This window comes from Eulemur rufifrons, chromosome 7, assembly GCF_041146395.1.
Source record: "Eulemur rufifrons isolate Redbay chromosome 7, OSU_ERuf_1, whole genome shotgun sequence".
NCBI lineage: Eukaryota > Metazoa > Chordata > Mammalia > Primates > Lemuridae > Eulemur > Eulemur rufifrons.
The window spans coordinates 277189998-277214584 of record NC_090989.1 but is presented as its reverse complement, the minus strand read 5'-3'; the positions used below and the strand labels follow the sequence as shown (position 1 = coordinate 277214584).

The 24587-nt window shown below is 40.2% G+C and overlaps 1 protein-coding gene across 9 annotated transcripts in view; it reads left to right on the top strand.

Annotated features, from left to right (window-relative positions):
* The window catches only part of MAPKAP1 (MAPK associated protein 1), a 237538-nt gene that overhangs the window by 135746 nt on the left and 77205 nt on the right, over positions 1-24587 (top strand). For 8 of the 9 annotated variants that reach the window (XM_069476792.1, XM_069476791.1, XM_069476789.1 and 5 more), the window contains one exon: positions 3608-3717. In XM_069476792.1, the coding sequence (XP_069332893.1) occupies positions 3608-3717 (110 nt within the window). Of the gene's footprint in view, positions 1-3607; positions 3718-22968; positions 23267-24587 lie in introns of those variants that run through there. The other variant, XM_069476794.1, reaches the window with a different exon arrangement.

Genomic DNA, 24587 nt, shown 5'->3' with positions numbered 1-24587 from the left:
ACATTTTGGTTAGCCACAGCACCAGGATTTCAATCAGAGGGTATTCACTCCCAGCCCTTGTGCTTTCCTCTCTAATATGCTGCTTTCCAGCTTGGGTTCTGGTTCCAGCTCTGTCCCTATTAATAGAATCTAAGCTTTTCAGATGAAGAACCATATCCCTGTTTCCTCTGTGGCTCCCATCACCTCTGGCTTACTCCTTAGTAGAAAAATGCTGTTTGTGTTGTGTTAATGCTGGTATAAAAACTTCTCTGTGGTAGCTGAGTGGCTTTGCACTAGGACAGAACTGAATTCCTCAAGTGAGTAATCTCTTTTTAAAATGCCTGTGCGTTTTTCGGTGGTTAGGAGACTTGACAGGACCCAACTTTGAATTGACTGAAGCACTCCTGGCAGTATTTAGTCAGCTCCCTGAAGCAGAGTTTCATCCTAGACCCAGCATGGGCAGGCCAAGGAGCTGTGGAAAGGCAGCTTCTGCCCAGTGCCCCTAGAATGCCTTGTCCTGGGAGAAAACAAGCTGTCTGTCCACAAGGGGAGCAGTTTCTGATCTGGGTCTGTGTGTAGCCGGCCTGTCTGTCTGAGGGCTAGCCATCCCAGCGCAGGTCCCAACTCAGAGACTGGAGCGCAGCACTGCAAGGAAGGCAGTGGGACTGGTAGCATTACCACCCCCCACACACACCTGAGATCATTGTCTTCTCATTCTCAGACCCAATGCCCCACATTAAATAAAAGCAGCTTTAAAAGATGCATTTCAATAGACTTTTTAGAAAGCCCATAAAAAATCCTGGATATAAAGAAATGAGGCATAAAACCTAGGATGTTTGGAAGTCAGGCTGAAAATTGTGATGGCAAGTCTCCATTCCACTTGTGAAATGGGAGCATAACTTAACAGTTGCACCTAGATGGATGCTGAGAACCACTTATGTTCTGTACTCTTACATTTTAGAAAACTGTAAGTGTATTACTCAAAAAAAGAAAACGCTGTCCATCTTCCCCACTAAAGTGCAACAGATGTGGAACAAGATCCAAAGTTTGCATTCATCTGGAGGGAAAGGAGTGGAGTATGGAACTGACCTGAGGAAACTTTTATTAGGTCTGGTTGAATGTGCAGTACGCAGGGCAAAACCTCTTTCTCCTTTTAACGTGCACCTTTTTACCGAAATGGAGCCCCAGAGTAAGATACTGCACGCTCGTGAAGGTACATTCCGAGGGCCATGCGTGCCCCTTCCCTCACTGTTGTTTTCATTTTCCTCTCATGAACCTTGCTACCCTGGCTTCAGCACAGAGGCTGTAAAGGAAGATGGAGAGCCGAGTTACCTCAGAATGATCACTATCGTTAACATTCACGGGTGGTTCACTTATCATTCCTGACTGCACAGACATGGCAGCCGCTCGGAAGCGTCCGCAGGTGTAGCATGGTGATACATATTACATTGTGCCACAATGGATTTATGTATTCTGTAACAAAAGAAAAGTGTAATGAAAAAATACAGAAGGTAATCCTTTATTCCTCCACCACACAATTTATCAGTAATGCCTGTGGATGATAAGTGCCAGGGATTTCCTCTGCATGCTTTAACCTTGTCACCCAGGTACGTTTTGGTAAAATGACAGAAAAATACAGACTAGGGATTTTCCTCTGTTGAAAAATCTTTTAAAAGGATGCTTTTAATTTATGGAAGTTAGTCCAAAAACAAGGCTTCTTTTTGAGCTTTTAGTCTGCCTTTGCTGAAAAAGATAAATGTATTGGTTTGAAATAATGCTATCAGCCAGCAGCAGATTAGGAGAGAATGTAGGCAATTTATAAGCAGATTCAAATCTAAGATAGTTCAGGTAGAAGCCAGGTGGATAGAAGTTCATGAGGTCTAGGCCAGTACTAGTTTGTGAGTACCCAAGAACTTGTGTTTCCTTTCAGGCCCTACTCATCCATCGCCCAACATATTGTCACAGATGGAGCACATACTGACTTCTGAGGAGAAAGCAGGGGAAGGCAAATCTGAGCGTGGTTGATTGGCATTTGTTCCAAACACACACTGGCCTAGCGCCAGAGCAAATACCCCCAAGTTTATAAATGCACAAGGCACTTTACATTTCAGTACTCTTGCCAAAGTATCACTTACTGCATTGCTCCCTAAATATAGTTTTTAAAAAAGAGCTATTTCTTATTTTGCTTTGATCAGTAAAATAAACTTTTAAAGATTGTTCTGGGATAGGGTCCAGCTTCTGAGGTAAAGAATGGCTGGGACTCAGGCATGATTCAGTAACAGAGTGTTCAGTAAAATTAGCTTGACAGTTCTCAGGCCTGCTGTTCGATAGCAAGAACTTGACCAAGTTAAAATGGATGATTGTGCTGGCCAGACCAGCATCGGCTTTTGCTTTTTAACAAATGGAATGTCAAGGATTAAACAGCAAGCCGTGTGGAGAGGAGGGTTGTGGAGATGTCTCTGTATTAGGGAAGCAAATTAGGTCCTTGGTTTTGCGATCAGCCCCTAGCCCCTGTGGAGAGTTAGCAACCTGGTTGGGTCCAACCTAGGCTTAAGGCTCCTTCCCAGCCTGTCCTACTATTGGGAAGCTTTTCCAGGGCTTAGCTTGGGGCTTGGCTTTTCTTTCAGACTTCTTGTCAATATGAAGTTCTGCCATGTTTTTTGGCCGTATTCCCTTTTGAGATTCTTATGGGGAAATGGGAATGTAACCAAATTCCTTGTGGCAATTCCCATGTTCCATAGTTGGAAACTTGGGTCCCGTTTGTTACATGAGCTACTTGGAATTGGCCTATTTTGTCCCGGTGCCCAAGCGTAGTGAGTAGTATTTGTGATACTTGCTATTGCAATTAACAGTCTTGGTGAAGTTATACCTCACACAGGAGATGTTCTGTACTTGTTCCTTAGCTGTTTTTTCCTATCTAGATGAAGCACTCCCCTCAACCCAATTTGATTGACTGGAAGCTTACAAGCGGTGTTAGTATTTTATCTTATCATTATTTGTGCTTCAGGTAGTATTTTGTTTGACTTTCTAGGGCTAAGTAGATTAAAGCATTTCTACTGAAGTGTACACAGACTGTGTATTTTTTAAAAAATATGTTTGCGTGTGTGTGTGTGTGTGTGTGTGTATGTGTATTACTAGCTAATATAGTAATAAAGAAAAGGAAGAGCCTTTTCCTCATTCTAAGTTGCTTTGGGGTATCATTCTTTCCCTACCCCATGACATTTTTTTGTCTGGGGCTCCATGAGCTTCTTATGATGATAGTGTCTGCCTGCAGTGACACCTACTGACACAAGCCAAGTTTATCAATTGTCAATCCTTGCTGCAGGATTTGGCTTGGGAGCCAACACTGGAAACCCAAGGTACCACTGACCCGCACAGACCAATTAAGTTAAATATGAGATCAATTAGAAAAGCCTTTCCTAACCCTGACCTCTCTTTGACTTGGAACTGCTGATATTAGAATGCTTTTATCTCTCCCCCACTAGAAGTAGATTTATCTAACCTATTTTTAAATAATTGGCACTTCAGTGTACACTTTCTTTAAAACTTTCTTAAACACAATGGAGATTGTAATTACATCTCTCTGGTTGAATGTTGGTAATGATTTAATATTTGTCTTTTCTTACAGAAATGCTGCTCATGGATTCTCCCTTATTCAGGTGGACAACACAAAGGTCACAATGAAAGAAATCTTGCTAAAGGCAGTGAAGCGAAGAAAAGGATCTCAGAAAATTTCAGGTGGGATAATTAAATCATAACCTGGCAGTAGAAGCTTAACCCTTAGTTAAAAGGGCTTAGGGTATGTGGGGAGGGAAGGGATGAGTGGGTGTGTTTGTGTGTTTGATGGCTGGCTAGATTGTTTCAGATATCATTGCTGGAAGGTTTGGTTAGCAGGTCTGCAGCAAAAAAGTGATTTTACTCTGCCACTGGGGCTCAGGAAGAGACTGGGTCAGTGACATATGTGAGGAGAATGTATTCATATCAGTTATAGAAGTTCCATCATTAATAATTTGTGGTAGATTAAGACAGAGCTACTTGTGCTACTGATTAGTTGATGTAGAGCTGTCTTAAAAACTGAATCAGTCCTAAACTTGAATCATTGCTTTTAATTTCATGTTTTCACATAATTTTTCATGGGAGAACTTATAGTTACTAGTGTCTAGGGTATGGAAAAAAAAGAAGAAAAATTTTTCTTCAGTTTTACCAAATGAGGACGAATTTTAAAAGATTTAAAAAAGATAAAACACTTGATGTGCACAGATACCTATTAGTATCTAATTCCTCATTACTCAACTTTATATGGAAAATAAGCTTATGGTATTAGCTATGATATTTAAAAGAGACAAAAAAAAATATTACCAGTATTGAGAAATAATTATTTTGAGAAATAGCTCAAAGATTTGTCATACCACACACAACTTTAATATATATCAATTCATATATGACATGTCAAATATCTAGCTTTGTAAATAAAGAGACTTCTTAGACATCTTTGATTTCACCTTTTGGAAAGGAAAAAAAGCATTGCTCAGGTTGAAGAAAATAGTTTTGTGCTCTTTTAAGGGGAGGCATATAATCTGTTCCAGATTTAATTAGCTATCTTCCGATGAAAGCTGAAGTTTTAATAAAAGTTAGAAGAGATAACACAGTGAAGGACACGGATGAGCTCTCTCAAGGCCATATTCCAGGGGAACGATAAGAGCTGTAAAAAATGGCAGAGGAGAGCAATTGAATGGAGCAATGAAAATCTGATTCTCATAAAAAAGAGAGAGAGAGAGAGATGCTGGTAGGGGCGGTTGTAGATGAGACCTGCTAGCGTCTGCAAGCAATTTGGATGCTTGCCAGGAGTCATTGTTCACCCTCGGCTGTGGCGGCTCCGTCCAGATGTGCCAACTGCACGTTTCGGCTTTTGCCAGCTGACTGCGCCGTTTGATAACCAGCTCTCTGGATGCCCATCACTGGCCGCAGAGATAGAATTAAATGATGATGATCTTCCCACAAGTTGGGAGAGGAAACAATGCATATAAATCTTGATTTCATCTCAGCATGAGAAGTCTTTATCCATCATCACTCATAATGAACAAGTCGTTAGCTGGGATGAATGGTGTTCTGGTTTTTCCAAACACCTCTTTTGTTCATTTTTTGGGTGACTTTTATCCATTGCATGGGGGTCAAACTTCTTTGCATTTAGGGGATGATTGAAGAGGCATAGCTACTCCTTCCCAAGGGAAAGTAGATATTTTGGGGTTCCAGGTGCCAATATAATAGCTTTTAAACAGCTCTAGATATTCAAAGATATTTGATAAGCATGCATCCTCTTTTAGGATCCTGGTCCTTTTCTCTTGTTTTGTTCCTAAATTTTTTACATAAAAGTATATTTGTGATATAATTCATTATATTCTAAGAAGGCATTATTCTGAATTGTTCAAGGAGGAGGTGGAACTTTTTTAACCTTTATAGAAATTCTGCTGTCACTGATTTTTTAGACCATGAAACCCCTATGAACTCATTTAGATACAGTTGAGCCAGTATCTTTCCTTCGGACTCCAGTCATCTCTGTCCAGTTGCATACCTGTTTATCTATGTCCATTCCCAGCATTTATCATGCACACATTTATTTATGTTCACCTTTGTGTACACATCACTGCCATTTCCATCAGAGTCTTTGCCATATCCTTGGCAAAGAGTTAAGACTCATTATCTGAAAAACAGTGATCTGTGTTATTTATTTATTTTCGTACTAGAGAAGCCAATTGAGATTGATACATTTACATGAATTACTGTCCATTTTCGTAATCCAAAAAGCTTTTTAAAAACAAGTAGATCTTTCTATAGCTTTATTAATTACAGCCTCATGAAATAGAGGGATCTCCAATTTGGCAAAGATATTTGTTTAAAGTTAGCTTGATAAAGGCAGGATATATTTTGTGTTTTTGAACTTTGTATTGTGGAGTGGACTTCTTTTGGAGGTGATTAATGAAAATCCTCTTGTCACCAGTATATTTACTTTAAAAAAATGTGTTGGTGTTCACAGTTGTCTGTGAAATACTTACTACGTACCAATTATGATAGATGAACTTAGTCATGAACTTGATGGGAAGAGATGCCAGGTTAGAGACACTCATCTTGCACTTCCTGAGCCTTTACCACAATGATCTACTCAGTCTTTGCAAGAAGGTGCCTGCCGTGCCCCATGTCTGGGACAGAATCAGAGTCCTGAGCCCTCTCTTCAGACAGCTTTTACCTGATTGAGTACAGAACAATGGTTGCCTCTTTGCTACTCTTATTTAACTGCAGTGAGGAGGGGAGAAATACCACTTCAAATTAAACCACATGTGTCATGTAGTGTCAATAGTTCTCACACTATTCATTAGAGGTTAGTTGCTCTAGAACAAGATTTCAGAAATCCTTTGGTAGGCTGATAGCATACTTCTTTAACTTCTCTTATCTTTTTTTCAGACTGACCACACAACTCTTCACTTAATAGTAAGAATAAATTTAGAACTTAAAGTATTTCATTATTAAATCAAAATGTGAGCTTAATAGCAGTCCTAATATTTAAATACTTTGTTGTTCTTCCCTCTGGCACTCCTTCCCCAGTTTTAATTTGTAAAAAACCAGAAGGTGGTAGATGCTTGAGCAAAAGAATTCTTCTTTGTTTAGGTAAATAGCTTTGTCAATGGAAACCCTTAGGGTTTCAAAATCATTTTGCTTTTTCAGATAGAATATCATTACAGGCACTTGTAACTGATCTAAAATTTTGACTTGTATTATTTGTAATTATTTCATCAAGTCATAACTATTTATGAACACTGCAGGGTTTTTTCTATTAATATTCATGTACTTAACTATAGTGGTCTTTTCACAGTATGTTCCAGTCAGTTCTCTGCTAAGGCCCATGTTTTTAAAGCCTGTTTTTAAATGTCTCTTAAAGTTTCCAGCTTTTCATTTTATTACTGACCTACTTGACATTTGGAATCTATCTGAATTGGTAGAAAATCTCCACTGTTTAAGAAAATTGTAATTGGAGAATCCAGTTTTAGAAGAATTAGATGAAGCCTCTTTACTTATAACAGTTGGGTGGGTATGTTTTTGACACAGTGAAGAGTAGCCTGTCAGGTCCCTTGATTTAGCCAGTAAAATGTACTAACCTGTTATTTAGTGAATAAAAGCTTTAGTTCATCAAGTTCTTCTTCTGTCAAGGTCACCCTCACAATCAATGACCTTCTGAGCTTCTTAGTATTTTGTTATTGTTTTTTAAAAATGCTGTTAATCACCAACCTTTACCAGCCTCCTGAAGCATGATGTTGGGCATGACAGACACTGTTGAGAAATGGAGACAGATCAATGTCAATTTTTAAATTGACACAGAAATATAGGTTCCTCTTGATCTACAAAACAGAGAAGGCGTCAAAGTGAGATTTACCAAGCAGAATAGCTTTCTTCATAGCTCAGTTTCAGTATTTGTTATCATTATGAAATAGAGGTGTTTTTTCTTTATTATCTGCTGAAAAATTGAACAGAAGCATATTAACTTTCTCTCACCCCCATCTTTTCTTGCCTTTTGATAATAAAAGACAAATCTTTATTAGTCTGAAGATCCTTTTAAAAAATTCTTACAGTATTGTTAATAAGCCTGGCAACATTCATATTTCTTTCTTATAAAATTTCACCTAAAACTTGAAAGAAAAAGTATTAGTTTTGTCAGGTGGGGGCTCCCTCTTAGCCTCTCTAACTGTTTTGATCCACAGAGCACCTTATTGCTTGCCTATTTCCTTTGTTTTCCCTAGAATGTCACCAATGTGATAGTCAAGTCTAGGGCTTCTGAAACGTGGTTCCCTAAAATACTGCTATGAACATGTATGACATGGTGTGGGGGTCTGGTCTGAGGGACAACTAATGATGGCATTACTAGATTCTTAAGTTGTATCTTCAAAATTCATGTCAGATGTAAATATTGATCCCTAATGTATTTGTAGCTGTGTGGTACATTCACCATCATGTGCCCCAGGTGTCAGACCTGTGCTGGGTGCAAGGAGACGGTGGTGAAGCAGATCAAGGCTCTTGCTAAGGAGCGCCTTATATTCTAGAGGGAGAGTAAACATAAAGGGCTAAGAGAATAATAGGATGCAGGGGAGCTCACTGCATCATGTAGGGTGGTCAGGGAACTTCTCGCTTGAGAAATTGATATTTAAACAGTGTCCTTCACATTTAAGCTGTGAGGAGTTGAGGTGCAGGGCAGGGCAGTGCCAATCAAAGCAATGGCTTACTATATTTTAACATAAAAAGAACATTTCAGATTACTTTGCAGTTTAATTTACTTAACTCTCCCCCTACCCCCTGCCAAAAAAAAAAAAAATTGTAATGAAATTGACCCTCCAAGAGAGATACAGCAGGTGCCTAGCACAGTAAACTGGTACCATCATCCACCCAATTGCCTAAGCCAAATATCCAGTTGTCAGTCTTGAATTTTTACCTGAACTATCTCCTCACATCTGTTTATTAGCAAGTCGTATCAGTTTCATCTCTAGAATATATCCTGAATCCATTTAGTCTTTTTCATCTCCATTGGGTGAGTCCAAGTCACCATGACTCTTCATCTGGATTGTTGTAATAGTACCCTGGCTGGTTTTCCTGCTTCTGCTCTTGGCCTCCTCCAATCTTTTGTCTACACAGACAAAACATGAAATAAAATATGAATCAGATCCTATCTCTGCTCCAAACCTTTAAATGACTTACAGTTGCATGTAGAATAAAATCCAAACTTCTAAGCACTGTGAAATACACTGAGGTCCAAAGAGGGGGAACGGACATACAGAGTATGAACACAAAGAAAAGAACTGGAAAGAAATGCAGAGTTGGTGGTTGCATTATGACAGGGTACAGATCAGGCAGCCTAGGGTGGGGGAAGAATTTAGAGCCTATGACCTAATGTGGACCATCTGTAGTTGACTGGCTGCAATAGGGTCAGTCTCTGCAATACCACACATGGTATGCTTTACTTTCATGCCAGATAGACCAAGAAAGTTGTATACAAATGAATTCATTATTTATCCAAGAGTGTTTTAAAGGAGATTTGTGTGTCAGGGGAGGAGTTGATCTTTCCAAAAGCAAGATCTCTTCCAAGTGGATGAGAGCTGATATATTGCATGCCTTTGTGTGCTTACAGATATTACCTCATTTAGTCTGCACAGTCTACCCTGGAAAGTAGATTTTATTACATCTTATCTTACAGATCAGGTTTTAGAAATGTTACAAAGTGAAGGGGAAAAAAGGTGTATCTTAGAATTAAGGAACTATGATAATTACATGTATAGTCAGGTACTTACTTCTCTAAGCCTCCCTTTCCTTAGCTCTAAGAGAAGTTAAAGCTACCCAAGTTTCCATAGTAAGTAAATGGTGAATCTAAATTGGAGCCTAGGCTTTTTTGACCTCAAAGCCCATACTCTTTTTATTTGTACCATGTTGCTTATTAGAACCCTAATGGGAGAACAAATTTAAAATTCTGTAAACAGAAATGTTCATTGATTCTGAGATCTAAATGCACTAGGGAAGTGCAGCATTTAAAGGAACCCTGTGGTGAATCTGGATATAAAGCCAGGAATTCTTTTTGTAATTGCACAGTTTGTCTGTATTGGTGTCAGTTTTAATGTTTTATGTCTAGCTTTCTTAAAGCAACATACACCTGTCCTGAGCTGCCCTATAGAAAAGGGAAACCCATATCTGTTTTAGATGAAGTAGGCTTTTTAACACCCTTCTAGCCTGAAATACCCCCCAAAGACTAAAGTAAGCTAAAGAATCTCCTGGCTATAGGGTTGAACAGAGTCCTACTTCATGTGTGATTATAAAGACAGAAAATCCAGTAACCCTTTCTTCTGTGAAAGTAGAATTTGTAAGCCAGAGACACAGATATGTGGTTGCCTTATGCTGTAGCAGGTAATCCTTAAAAAAAGAAAAAGAATAAAAAGTAAATAAACTGTTTTAATGTTCTTTGTCAAAAAGGCAGTAATTTCTGAAGACAACTGTTCTTCCTTATGAAAGAATAAATAATCATGCTGATGCTACTCATGCATGGGCACTGAATAGGAAATAAAGACCTGATACCCAGTATCCAATGACCCAGTGGGAAAATGATATAGTAAATTAGGTTTATAATTTACTATATGTTTAAAGTGTTTCTAAGGTGTATAACTCAGAAGTGCCCCAGGCAAGAAGCTCCAAGTTAAATATTCCTCCTTGCCTCCTCTCTCTGCCTCTTTATCTTGTTGTTTCATCTCACCTCAGCCTCCCCCTGTCTGGAGTGCTCTGAAGCTCCTGATGGATCTTCTCAAATATAGAGCAGAGCACGTTTAAAGATGGCATTGCAGTCAACTATTTTATCCAGAATGCCTGGAAATTTAGAGAATTTATGTCAAGCAAAAATCTTTTGGAACCACTTTAGAGACCCAATTATTTTAGAAGGGTGTTATGAGCTCTCGCAACTGCCACATCAGAAAAACTTGAAATATATCATTCGCCAAAACTACATTTGACCAGCATTTACTCTTCCTGCTACTCGCTAATCTTTCAGAAGTTCCTGTTCCATTACAAAATCTGTTCATTCACTTCATCTGGGGCAGTCATAAGCATGGATTAGATTAACAAAAAAAGCAGAATGAAAGGAAGAGAAAAGACATGTGCCCCAAGAGGCTCTGTGGTAGTATGGGAGGCACCCACAGTTTGAAGTCAGAGGACCTTCTCCTGGGTCCACTAGGGACTAATTCTAGAGCGCTACTATTTTAATAATAGCTTCTCAGAAAATACTACTACCATCAAATGTACATATTGATTTTAAGCTGCATCCCAATTTTAGAAATGTTTAAAAAGATGAAGGAAAATCTATCTTGGAATTAAGAAACTGTATTTGTAATCATGGTACTGAATCTCTGTGAGCCTTGCGTTCGTCAGCTCTAACATGAGAGAGGTTGAGTGAGGATTAATCCAGGCACTGTGTGAAAGGTCTATATATGCTCTTAAGCACTGCATGGCTCTAAGATACCTTGTTTAGTTCAGCAGTTGTCATCAAATGCTGCCTGCTCCGTACCAGTGCTATACTAGAAATCAGGTGGAAAACCCAACAAGTACCCAGAAAAAGAGGCACTAAAATATGGTAAATTACTGAGCAGATGTATATAAGCTACTAAAGCAACACAGATAAGAGAGTACTTGAAACTACTAGGTGGGGTAGGGGACTGAGAAAAGATGCCCTGAAGTGATTTCTTTGATGGCTTTTTGAAGATTAATTAGAACTTTGCCAGGTGGGTAAATGAGAGGAAGAACGTTCCAGGCAGAGGAGTAAACATGCTTTGAGATGTAGTCATAGAACATAGAAGTTCCAAATTACTAGAGCAGGAAGAGGGCAGAGGGTAAGCTACAGAAACTAGGCAGGGGCCAGATCTGACCAGGCCAGGCCTGATAGTATACTTAAAAATAGAAGAGGTACATTCGTTTATTGGGGGCTTATTAGATAACAGGCACTGTGGAGCCTTTTTGTTAAGACAAAGGGCCTGTTCGTCCTCTGTGGCGAATGTATCTTGCTCTTGCTCTGTAAACCTATCTTGTCCTTCCTCAATAAACTTTGTTTCACAATTTAAAAAAAAAAGATAACAGGCACTGTGTAGGTACTAGGGATTTTATAGAGACCAAGAAATGGTCCTTACCCTAAAGGGGCTTACTGTTTAGTTGGGGAGTCAGGCAAATCAGCAGGCAATTATAATATTAATACGGTGCATGGGTGCATATGGGAAGAGGGGAGCTCTGGTCCAAACTTAGTGAGTCAGAGAAGTCTATCCTAAGTACGTTCTCTGACTGAGACCTGAAGATGAATAAAACGGGCCAGGTGAAGAAGAATGGGAAAGTGTCCAGACTGCAGTGGTCCTTTGGGACTAGGTCATGTTTGTAAACTGTTGAATTTGAACATTATTCTGATGACAGAGAGGAGCCATTGAAAGGAGGGCAATGTAATCACAATTTCTTGTGGAAAACACCATCTGTGTTGTACAAATGAATTAGAGGCCACAAAACATGAAGCAGAGACACCCGTGCAGAGGCTCTTAAGAAATCTGTCCAGTAGATGATGGAGCCCTGAATTAAGGTGTGGAACAGAGTGGAAGGTGCTGTGTTCAGGAAACAGAGGGATGGATACCACGGTGAAGTCTGATTTCTTTTATTAGGGCTGAATGCACAGGGAGAATTGAAATAGCTTGGAGCTGTGGCCAGATCTCCTTGGAGTTAATACCAGAAGGTGATGGTAAAAGATAGGCTTTAAAAATATATTTAAATTAAAATTAAATACTTGTTGGAAAAAATAAAACATTTTGGAGGTGTGTGAAGTAAAAAGTAAAGATTTTTTTCTAACTTCCTTTGATGTAAATCCTTCAGGTTTTTCTTCAGTTCACATACAGATAGATACACATATAGGTTATAAGTTTCATGTGGAGAGGTCCCTGTTTTATGTTTTTATATTTTGAATTACTTGTATACTCCACATCTGTCAAGGTACCTGTCAAATAATAGAGGACATTCAATAAATGTTTGTTAAATGAACTCATGAAAAATGTGTGTGGGTTTTCTTGGTAATATCACATAATATAGGTGATATTGCATTTGCTTTTTTCACTCAATAATATGTCATAAGCATTATTTGGTGTCAGAGTTACCACTCATTCTTATCTTTCTAGGCAATTTATTTCATTTATCCCTTTATTGAAGGATGTTTAGATGATTTTCAAACTTTCAGTATTACAGAAACATTCAGTGAACAATCTGGTATGAATATTCATTGCACATTTGTGCTAAATTTTGAATATGGAATTGCCTGTCAGAGGCTTACTCATTTAAAATGTTAAGAAAAATAAATTGTCCTTTAAAAAGTTTATGCCCATTCTTTAACACCCCAAGAGTATATAGGGGTGCCTCTTCCCCCACCCCCTTACCAGCACTGGATGTTATCCATCTTTAATTTTTGCCAAACTGATGGGTAGCAGTTAATGTCTCATTTTAATTTGCATTTCTGGGTCTTTAGTGTAGTTTAGTATTTTTAAGTGAGTTTATTAGCCATTTATCTTTTTAAAAGATAGTTCTTTAGGCAGTCCTTTCAGTAGAAAAAGGGATTGAGAAGAAGTCAGTTTTCAGCATACCATTTTTAAGATATGCCCTGTAGTTTAGAATACAATTCTCTCCTACCCAGCCTCCCCACTTCCTGCCTAAACAGGTGCACACACATGCACAAACACACACACACACTTGCACACACTAGTACATAAAGAAAGACACACATCCAGGCCAGGCAACTTCACTTGTTTGCCTGCTGGCGCTACGGTCACAAGCAAAGCTTTTGTTTATGTGTTGAGGAAGAGCTATCTAGTAATTTACCAGACTCCATTTCACCTCATTTGAGACCTTATGTTACCTGCTTGCTTTGTCATCAAAACTAATTTAAAAAACAGATTTTAGGTTAAATTTTTGTTAAATACTATGTTTCAGTCTAGTACATGTACTTAGCAGTTAGAAAATGTGTCATAATCTGGAAATCAGAAATGTAGACAAAAACCTTGTCACCCCTAACAGGTTTATTTTGGGGAGGCAGATTTAAGGACACGTCTGGCAGCATTATGAACAGCACTGGCACCAAGGGCAACTGTAGGGGGTTAATGGGGACCCTGCATCATTCCTTGCCATGTGCCTGGTGAGTAAACTCTTAGAAGTTTCTGGGAATGGTAGCAAGTGGGGAAAAGGCTGCAACCAACAATCAGTGTCACAAAGTGGGGATGAATAATTTGCTGAGGAGACTGTTGAGACAGATGTTTAATTAGCTGAAGTCAGAGTGGATAAATTGGGAGAGGACTGCCTTTGCAGAGGGATGCCTTTTTTCCCTCATCTCTCATTTAACTGCTTGGTTTTTTTTATTTTGTTTCATTTTGTTTGTCCTTACCATTTTCTCTTTGAAAAACAATATCCTGAGATTGAGGAGGGGTGGGGAGGAAGGTAGAGAGAAAGTACCAAGGTAATGATTCCTGTTTGATTATATCTACTGAGCGCTTACTGCATTCCAGGTGTTCTTGTATTTAACCTTTACAAAAGACCTTGTGAGATGGGTGTTATCTCTTTTCTATGGTTGAGAAAACTGAGGAGATATATATGAATAGTGAGAGAGAGAGAGGAGACGCATATATAGCGTGTGCGAACGCACACTTGTGTGTGTTGCTAGTGAGTAGTGTAAATGAGATTTGAACCCAGACCCTTTGATTCTTGAGCCCAATGTTTTTTTCCCTGCATCACAGCTTCCTTACTTAAAATGTAACATGAATAAGAGAACTTTCTATAGTAAAAGTAATATTCTATATACTGACAGAAGCTGGGGTCACACAGGTGTATGCATTTGTCAGAACTATCAGATGGTAAGATTTGTGCGTATATTATATGTAATTTTACCTAAAAGTAAAAAGAGAACCTTAAATGTCGAACTCCAGTTAATAATATGCACGCTGAAATGTTTAGGAGCATATGTCCTGATGTCTGTTTCTAGCTGTGAAATGCATTTTAAAAAAGAAGATAGATTGTTGTATAGATATGTGATAAAGCAAATACAGTAAAGTGTTCATTGTAGGATCTAAGCGATGAGTACATGGGTTTTCAGTATAGTTCTCTCAACTTTTCTATGGTTTAAAAATGCTCATAATAAAATAGGGGGGAAATAAAAATTAAAAATACATAGTTTAGGTTCTACTGATATTAATATGAATTGCTGAACTTACAAATATATATCCTTGTGGCATAGGAAACACTAATCTTTATTCCTTTTTGTAGGATATTTTTATTACCTCATATGTTAAGTAACATCTTTGAGGTCACAGCTTCTTCCATTGACCTATGGTTTTAAGCTGCACATACAATTTCAATATAATAATTGTTGCTACTTACTGATACTCAGAATTGTCCAGGCAATCTGCCAACACTATTTGTTTTATTATATTTTAATCTTTAAAACAAGCATTTGAATTGGTTGTTATTTTCACTTTACAAATGAGAAAACTAAAGCTCAGAGAGGATGTAGGACATGCCAATGTCACACAGCTAGTAAGTGGGGGAGCAAGGACTCAAACCCAAATGTCCAAAGGTGGTACTGCTAGCCAGTGTGTGGTACTTCCTGGATAAGGTTACAGGGCTCATAGCTCAGTGGAGGCTGTTGCGCTTTTCTCCCCAGACCAAATGTGCCAGCTTCAGCTGAGGGCAGCAGCCAGACTCAGTGGAAAAGGCATAGGCTTTGGAACCAACCCAGCCCAAGTCCTCAGCCCAGCTGTACCTTTCACAAGCTATAAAGTTAGGCAAGTCATCAACCCTTCCTACCTCAATTTTCTTTTCTGTACATGGAAGTAATAATACCTACCTTGGAAGGTTGTTGTTTTGACTGAATGCATATAAAACACTTAGTTGATAGTAAGTGCTCCGTGGGTGCCCGCTGTTGGTATCCCTACTGCTACTCTTATGCCAGGCACACCATAAAACCTGGCTTTCTCTTTAGGATTTGGTTTACTTCCTTTTCTACCCATATGACTTGGCCTTTGCCTTCACCTCTTGTTTTCCAGTGAATTAAGTCTATAGAAAACTTATACCCTGTGATAGAATGAGCCTTTGCATTATGTTTGAATTTGAATCTACTGGAAGCATCCTCAACTTTGAACAAGAAGAAAACTAGATTCAGAGAGTCAACTCTAATGATTTTTTTTTACTAATAAGAAAACCCATACCATAAATGTAGGGGTGGATTAATGGTCACAAGGTTCATTCATCATATAGTTTATATAAGCAAATTTAATTTCCTATGCAAAAGATTCTAGAGATAAAGTGAACAAACTATAATTGCCAGTAACAAATGTATTTACAAGTGATTTTAAAAAGCCTTTGTATTAACAGTTTAGTAGCTCACAGAGCCTGTTGCTCCTTCTCAGAAAACATTTAAAAGAGGAGATATACTTAAATATCGCTATGATTTTTGAGATAATGATTCTAGAATTACAGATTGAGAGGTTTGGAGTGCTGCATGTGCCTCTGAAATCTCTCCAGCGTCCATGAAGAGTCTCAGTCTCCCCCAGAGGAACCAGGGCCATTTAGGCAGGCCATTCTTGTGTTTACCCTACTGATAGCTGTAGGGAAAACTCTTCCTCCTGGAAAACTCCTTCCAAGACTGATTTTAGCCACTTTCCATGAAAAACCACTGCTTTAGAAGAGTTACCCACAGAAGATGGCTCCAAAAACCAGCCAGGGCTGAGACACCCACCTCCTATTCCAGTGCTGGCAGACACCTGACACTGGAGCCCTTTTCCCCCCATGAGCGATTTAAAAGGCAGTTTTTAACAACTGCAGTAATAACTTTGCATAAAGAGCTTTTCCTTTTTGAGTAAATTACAAATAGCAGTACTTTATGCTGCATATCTGCAACAACTTTAAGTGCATTAAGAAAAAAGACAAAGAAAAATAGCAAGTCAATGAGGATATTTCTTTTTCTCCCTTCCAATGACAATAATGTCCAGAGACAAAGGTAACTTAAAATCGGGAAAATGGCATTGGATTAGCACTGTGAGGCAGGTCTGGGGAGAGGACATAGCAGCATCTACCTCTCTGGTTACCTAGCTACTAATCACAGTATGGCAGTCAGCCAGGTGTGTAGATTCTACTGTGTCATCAAACCAATTTTTCAAACAGAAAGTCAGTGAGATGTGATTAAAGCCCAAGTGCTGCAAAAGATACGAGGTAGTCTATTGGAACTCCTCAATCTTTCCGGAAACTGTCACCACATAATCATAGAAATATCAAATCATAGCAAAACTTCAGCTTTCCGTTTTTTTATGCACACTACATTTAATAGCAGAACAATGTGAATTAAGGTAAAGTGTGATTTAAGTCTAAAAAACCCTGAGGGTCATGCAGATCTCTCAGGTACAGCATACCTGAAACCAAACTTATCAATCAATAAATATTTATAGAGTCTTTACTACAATCCAGGTGGTGAATAAGGAAGACAGCTGCCTGTTTGCAAAGAGCTAACATTCTAATGGGGGAGATAGTCAATGAAAGGTAAACCAACAAGACACTTTTGACAGGGATTCTTGCTTCCAACTTTTATTTGTAAGTCATTCCATTTCTGACAGAAAGGACTTCCTTGGGTCCCCAGGACTGTGGGTGTTCCCCTCCTGAAGGGAGTCTCTCTTGCCATCAGAATCAGGCATTACCTGAGTCTTTCCATTCGCTTCCACATATCTTCTAATTGGGGCACCAACACCCCTCCTGGATGCAGGGAGAACTAGAGGCAGCACAGCCTGGATAAATTCATGGGCGGTGAGTGACTCCATCTGGATCAACAGTGGCCATTAAGAGAAACAAGCCTTGCCTTAGCCTTGGAAGCTGCTAGAGAGAACAGTGTCCTTCAGCCACTTGGCCCTGTGACAGAGGTGCCATGGGCCTGTCCCCAGCCAGTTCCTAATGCAGTGATCTTGCCAAAAGAAAAGGACGAGAACCTTCCTTTTCCTTGGGGAGAGGGATGTTGAGTTTAATTTGAGTGAAATGAAAGCTCCTGTGGAAAGGCACGGGTTCCTTGTGGTTTACCAGCACTGCAGCTGGCCCAGAGTTGGTGGCTAACACATTTTGTGGAATGAAACCCAATCCAGGGCCCAAAGCTGCTTCATTCCCTGCCAGCCTAGGCCACCACTTTCTGTTTAGGAGCAGATTCACTGTACTTCGATTATCAGAGATCAAACTCCCCCAGAGAATTAAATCATCAAATGAAAATGTAAATGTCTTAACAATGAAAGGCGATGCATATCAGTTGAAATTAGTGTTGCCACCCAGGTTCCCATAATGATATGGATCAATCAGGGAACCAGAGGAGTATACCAAAAACAGTCATTTTAAGCATTGATAGTCAAGTAGGGGTGCCCAGCAGGAGGAAGCTACTGCACACACTGTATTACAGAAAAAGAAAAGTAAAGCAAACTCACTTTCCAAAGGGGCTATGTGTGTTTCCAAGAGAGGGAGAGCGGATATATACTATATCCTCATCCTCTATAGTAGAAGTTAATAGATACTGTCTGATATTGATAATAATTTTTAAAAATAGCTGAATAGGAATGCTAATAAGAAATATGAAGGTGAGTATCAGAAGAAATCACCAAAAAAAACTTAAACTAATTGCCTATAAGGAGGGGTTTAGGAATGGGGCGGGAAGCTACTATTTTTCATCATCGGACTTATAGCATTATTTACTTTTAAAACTGTATGTGTATTATATTGCTTTGATAATTTAAAAAAAATTTTTAATTTGTAAAAGGAAAACAGCTTACTTTCAAATGCTAGACCTTAGAAGGATTTCTCTTTCCCTTACTTACATGGACTTTCTCTATTTGGAAACTTCCTTTCTCCTAAAAGCTACCATCTATTTCATCACGTCAGATGTCAGATTTCTATGAGAACATCATTATTAAATAGTTGCTTCTCATTATAAACATCTCTGAACTTTTTAAGACCAAAATATTATGTGAATATACCCTTGTATTTTGATTTTGTCTCTGTGACCTGTATTTTCTGTAGGTTAAAGCACAAGCTATTAGCTGAATTCTCTGTCCCACTCTAAGAGTGACTAATATCTCAAATATAAATGAAAACAGCTGCTTTTCCATAACATTAGAGGCCCAAACAGCTGTCACATGTACATTTTGACATTCTTTTTTCTTTTTGAATTGGGACAAAAATTAGTTTACTAGATCTACTAATCTGGTTAAGTATATCATCAAACTTCTGTGGAGAGGTGGAGAAGAGGTCATGGAGAAAAGTCCGTTGAGCTAGAATGTAGACATCCCAAAAGGCCTGAACTTACTTAAAATGAAAACCGTGTGATAAGACCCTTCTGTGCCAAGAACATAAGGTCTGTAAGGGCCTGGCAGTGGCTGCTGCACCACTGCCACCGTTGCCAGCAAGCCTGAGCCTCTGCAGACAGCCATTGTTCTCTCTTCGGCTGAAGAGATTGTGGAGTGCCACTCATTGTCTCCTGAAAGCTAAATTGGTGCTTAGGATTTATTTCAGGAGGTGGCTATTGTGGGTCAGAACATCATGCTTTCTCTGTCTGCTTAAAGCTGTCCCTCCCAGTACTTGCTGGGCAACCTTGCTCAGGTCATTCTCCCTCTCTGAGCTCCTTGCTTTAATCTCCTCTTCAGTAAAATAAGGTCACACTAGATCACAGGCTGTAGGTTGGTAGTCCTAACTATGGAGCTCAGTCCTAGAAGAACCTGCCTGGTTCCACTCTTGCTCCTGTTACTTTTTCTAGCTCTCTGGTCTCTTCTGAGTTTTTTAGCCTGTTTGAACTTTATTTTTCTCATTTATGAATGAAAATCGTAATACTATCTTCTTCATAGCATTATTGTGAGAATTAAGTAGAAATCTATGCGAAGGACCAAGCACCCAGTGAATCTTAGCTGCTAATATTTTATTACTTGATAAATGTTAGTCCTGTCCCCTCCTTTCGATTTCAGTTATGAGATCCAGTCAGACTCACAATTTTGTGATCTAACACTTTATTCTTACATGAATATGACTCCTTTGAGTCATAGTTCAACAGAGACTCTAGCTGCTAAGGAACCCAGCTCAAATTTAGTCCACATTAGGTACAGCCCAGAATGTGTGCATCTGTCTGCCCAGCTGCTCATTTGAGCTTTTCCAGGGGTCCGAGGCCCCTTGTCAGGGCAGCAAAGCATCAGCGAGAACATAGGAGTGCACGTGTAGGAATGACCTAGCATTCCTCTGGAGCACCCTGCATCTGGAGCTGGATATGCAGAAGGGTTAAAAGCTGGAGAAACTTTGGTCATAAATTTTCTTTTCAGCAGGACTTCCCAGGGAACATCTGACATTAGCAGAGGGGAAATGCTGATTGGCCTGGGAGTCAGCTGAAGGAGACAGGAACTGCAGTGGAAGCTGCTGGATTTACTGTTATTAGCAAGGCAAATGGAAAGCCAGCAGGGCAGCCCCGCTCCCAGATAATAGATCTAACAAGAAAGAAAACTCTGAGAAAGGAAAATGGCTGGCAGCCACAACCCCTCTTCTGCCATTTTCTCCATTGCTTTTACCTTCTTGTTTTGTTTGTAGCACAAAGAGAAGCATATTTTAACATCTTAGGTTACAAGTCACAACTGGCCTAAAATAAAATAGGATATGTAATTCAGCTTCTTATCTGTTTGATAGCTTGAGAGTTGAACTTGGAGAAATGTGCAAAATTGTATTAATATAGCAATAAATAGTTGCTATTTATTAAGCATTTATGTGCCAGACTAAGTGCTTTCCATGTGTTATTATCTCATTTAATCTATACAGTAACTGTCTGAGTAAGAAATGATCATCATCCCCAATTTAGAGGAAGGAAACAGTGCTTAGATCACTTGAGTCATTCCTCAAGGTCTTAAGGATCGATGGTGGAGCTGGGATTTGAACCCTGCCATCACTGTCCTACCAATCTGGTGGAAGTATTGAGGCAAGAGCCCAGATGGCTATTGTAAAGCTGGACAGGGTACTGGCGTAAGAAAAATGCTTGCTGAGGCTTGTGTCCTGAGTGGAAACACAACCCTAGCTGGTATCATGGTTGTTAGAAGGAAGATGGGACAGGCAGAGAAGAGCCCTGTTGGCAAATGGAGCCAATCTCTGCAAGGTCTGGCCCCCATAACAAGGAACAGAGCAGATGGGCAGTCAGCAGCAGGGGACCACAAGGACACAGGGGGAACTGCAGGTCCTGGCAGCAAGGACCAGAGAAGCAGATGATGCTCGGCATCCAGGGACAGCCACACAGAGAGCCACATCCTGCACAGGGTTAGGTCACATAGGCAACAGGTGAGCAAAAGTCCCATTGTCAAAATTATCTCGAGGAAAAAAAAAAAAATCTCTTTAAAAATGCCTGTCAGAGGCCACCATACTGTAATTTTTCTCATTAAATCCACACAACTTTTTTCTCTAGCATTCGAACAGTTAAAAATACATATCTTGAAATGCTAAAATCAAACTAACATGTTCCTACTATAAAAGGGGCTGGAAAACTGAGAGTCCACCATCCACCCAATTAATTCAGTTAGTCATTCATCAGACATTTACCCGGTTCCATAATTGCAAAGATGAATAAGACTCCTGCCTCACATTCATATACTTGGGCATCATTGAGTCACTAAGAGTCATGGCAAGTGGAATTCTCCAAACTGTTTAAATTGTCCTCTTGGTCATATCTCCCCCTCTTTTTTTCTCTCACGTTTACCAAGCAAATATAGTTGAATTCAGAATGATTAAATATGTCATTTATGCACAAGGAAATCCAGGCAGGCAGGCAGGCAGCGTGAGAGGGCAGGGCAGGATTTCAGAGAGGCACACTGAGAACCTAGTAGGGCACCAGGCCTGAGGGCAGGGTTTGGCCAGGGGCAAGGGCAGTTACCTGAATGAGATGCAAAGGCCAAGGCCATATTTTGAAAAAGGAAGCCTTGTTTTTGTTTGGCGTGGGATTGTAGTTCTCTTGCCTTGGAGCAGAGCCTACAGATGAGAGGAATGTTAAGTGGTGCAACTTTCCCTAGATGGAGAAAGGAAGGAGGCCAGTCTGGGAATCTGATAGGGCCTCATGTCATTTGGGGAGGGGGGCAGCGGGCAGGGGTCAAAAGGAGAAAAGTAGGTGCACAGAGTCAGGAAACAGATAAGACTTAGGGGATAATCATAAAGGAGTCATCTTGATGAACTGGAGAAGCAGGCAGTCTGGGTGAAGGGAAGGGCACAGCAATGACATGGAGGTAGGAAACTGTGACGTGCCCTGAACAGTGAGACCAGTTTGACTGGATCATAGGGGACATAGATGGACAAGAAATCAGGATGAATAATAGAAGGCCTTGAGAGTAGGGTGAGGAGTTTGCATCTAAGCTGGTAGGCCACAGGAAGTTATGAAAGGATTTTAAGCACAAAAGTGATAACCTTCAGAGTTTGGCTCTAGAGAGCACCCTCTGACAACAGGGTGAAGAATGGGTGGCTGGAGGCCATTACCATGGCCTGGATGAGCAGCTTTGCAAAGGAGACTTATTAAGTGGGTAGAGTCTGCAGACATTGGGAGATGATTTAATGTCAACAAGGAGGAAAGCTAAGAAGTATTCCAGACTTGCAAGTGCCTTGTTCACTACGCCAAGTCCCTAGAAGCCAGAATCAGTGTCTTATTTATCTTTACATCTACAGTGCCTAGCTCAGGGCGTGGCACGTGGTAGGAGTTTGGTAAATGTTTGGTGACCAACTGAGTTAATTCATTGGAAGAATTGTGGTGTCATCACTGGAAACCCAGTTACAAGGAAAAACAGCTAGTTTGAGAAGAGAAGGATAATAAGTTTATAGTTGATTACCCTATAAAATTAGAAGCAAAAAAGGGCTTGGAGTAAAAAAAAAAAAAAAACTGGGGGTGGGAGTGAGGGGTTGGAGTGCTTTCTGTTCCTGCCAAGGCAGGCCCATGCCATTCGTTGCCAGTGGTGCATCCCTGGAGAGTTGATGGGAGCCCCTAAGAGGCTCTGTAGGCTGTTGTCCCACCCAGGGCTAGAGCCCCTTGCACCAGGGCCGCTGGCACCGAGTTCTTAATAGACATTATCACTCCTGGTGCTTCTCTGAATCTGCTCAGCAGCCTATCAAGTATACAACTATTGTTTTATCCTCATTTTACAGAGAAGGAGACTTAGGTTCAGAGAGGATGTGGTTTACCCAAGCTAGTCTCTGACATAGCAGATTTGAATGAAAGTCTTCAGATTCCAATGTATCATAACAAAGTCTGATGATTGAAAACAGTTTGGCCCTAAGCTCACTTTCCATTGACTTGGATTGGAGTCATCGCTTTCATATAGCTCAGAGAAGGCTGCAGACGAATGAAGTCTCCTTTTTGTTTGTTTCTTTTGTTTTTGTCCTTAGATGCTTGTGACTAAATTCACTAATTTAACTGGCTGTCAAGACTGTGTTAAGGAAAATGGGTTTGAACTGCTGTGGTTTTTGAGTACTGGACTGGATGTCAGAAACCTTTGCCATCACGGGAAATTCTGTCACTCTGGATTTACTATCTGTTCCCCACAGCTGAATTCCTCAGCGGTGTGATTTAGCACCCTGGCTCCCCATCAACCAGTTTTGGCATTTATTTGAATGCATTACCCCACTGGTTTCCATAAACTATTTTACAGTTGTTTAAAATAAATGACTGTTTATTTCCACAAAAACCATCTGTATTTCTTTACAGAGGAACAGATAACTGTATGTAAAATTTGGTAATGTCACAGTGACTCCAGTTAAGAGAAACAGATTGGATTGAAAAATTGGATGCTTAGGGACAGTGTTAAAGGTTTCCATTCTCTCTAACATGATATCTGGATTTGAAGGAGGAAAAAAATACTTTTTTTCAAATAATATCAGACCTTCTTTCTCCAAAGAGAAGTACATTCACACTGGCTAGATAGTGACAGGATGTAGACCATTAGCATTCCTCATGGTGGTGATGTGTCTGCCCCTTCTAGCACACTCTCTGCCTACGATGGTGTGTAGGAGGCTCCTCCAGTGGCTCCCAGCCTTCTCTAAGTTTTGAAACTTTTGATTGTACATGCCTGACCTCTTCTTGTTCTGAGGTTGAATGGGCTCCGCTTAGGCCTGTGTTGTAGCTCAGATAACTTTGGTAGGAGACATGTTGGGATAGGTTGCTGTGGCTAGAGAAGGTAGGCCTGGGTGAAGGAACCAGACTGACAGGGAGGAGGGACTGGCCCCTGACAGTGGTGACCTTCCATTCTCCAGCCAGTGTCCAGGGGAGCCAGCTGGATCCTCACTAGCTCCATCTATCCCCAGGAAACCCAGGCAGAGAGTTGGGGCACTAATGGGAGTCTCCAAACAGTGGAGGCATTTCTAGTCACATGGAGCTCCAAGTCTGCTTTGGAGGAGGAGGTGGTCAGGATGGTAGCCAAGAAGGCGGGATTTGTTTCATCTCCACATATTCACTAAACACACCTGTATGCTGAGGCTGTCCTAAGAATGCAGTGATGGTGAAATGTGTTCTCCACCTTCAACTTGTATATACCTAGTGGTACAAGAGATCTTTTTAGTATGGGTTGCACAAAGAAGTCCAGAGGCTGTGGCATGTAAGCAGAGTTTTGACTCCTTGAGTAGCAGCAAACAGGGACTAGACAAATGAAATAGAGGGAAGATTGTTCCAGACTGAGGGACTGGTATGAGCAAAGGCACAGAGGGTTGAAATTGTGTAATTTGGAGGATATTTCTGGATTTCTATGTCATTAGAGCAGAGAGACGAGACCAGCATAGCAGACCTTCAGAGGTTCCAACCCCTGCTGGAAAACTAGAGACCTTTCTCTCTGAGTGCTGCTTACAAAGCAGAAGTAGCAACCCAGACATATGGACAGGCAGCTGAAACTACACACACTTAGTGAAAACTATGGGCCAGGCATCCTTCTGCTTACACTTTTTACCTGTATTAACTCATTGAATCCTTGCAGTAACTCCAAGAGATAGGTCCTGTTTTCCCTCTTTTACAGATG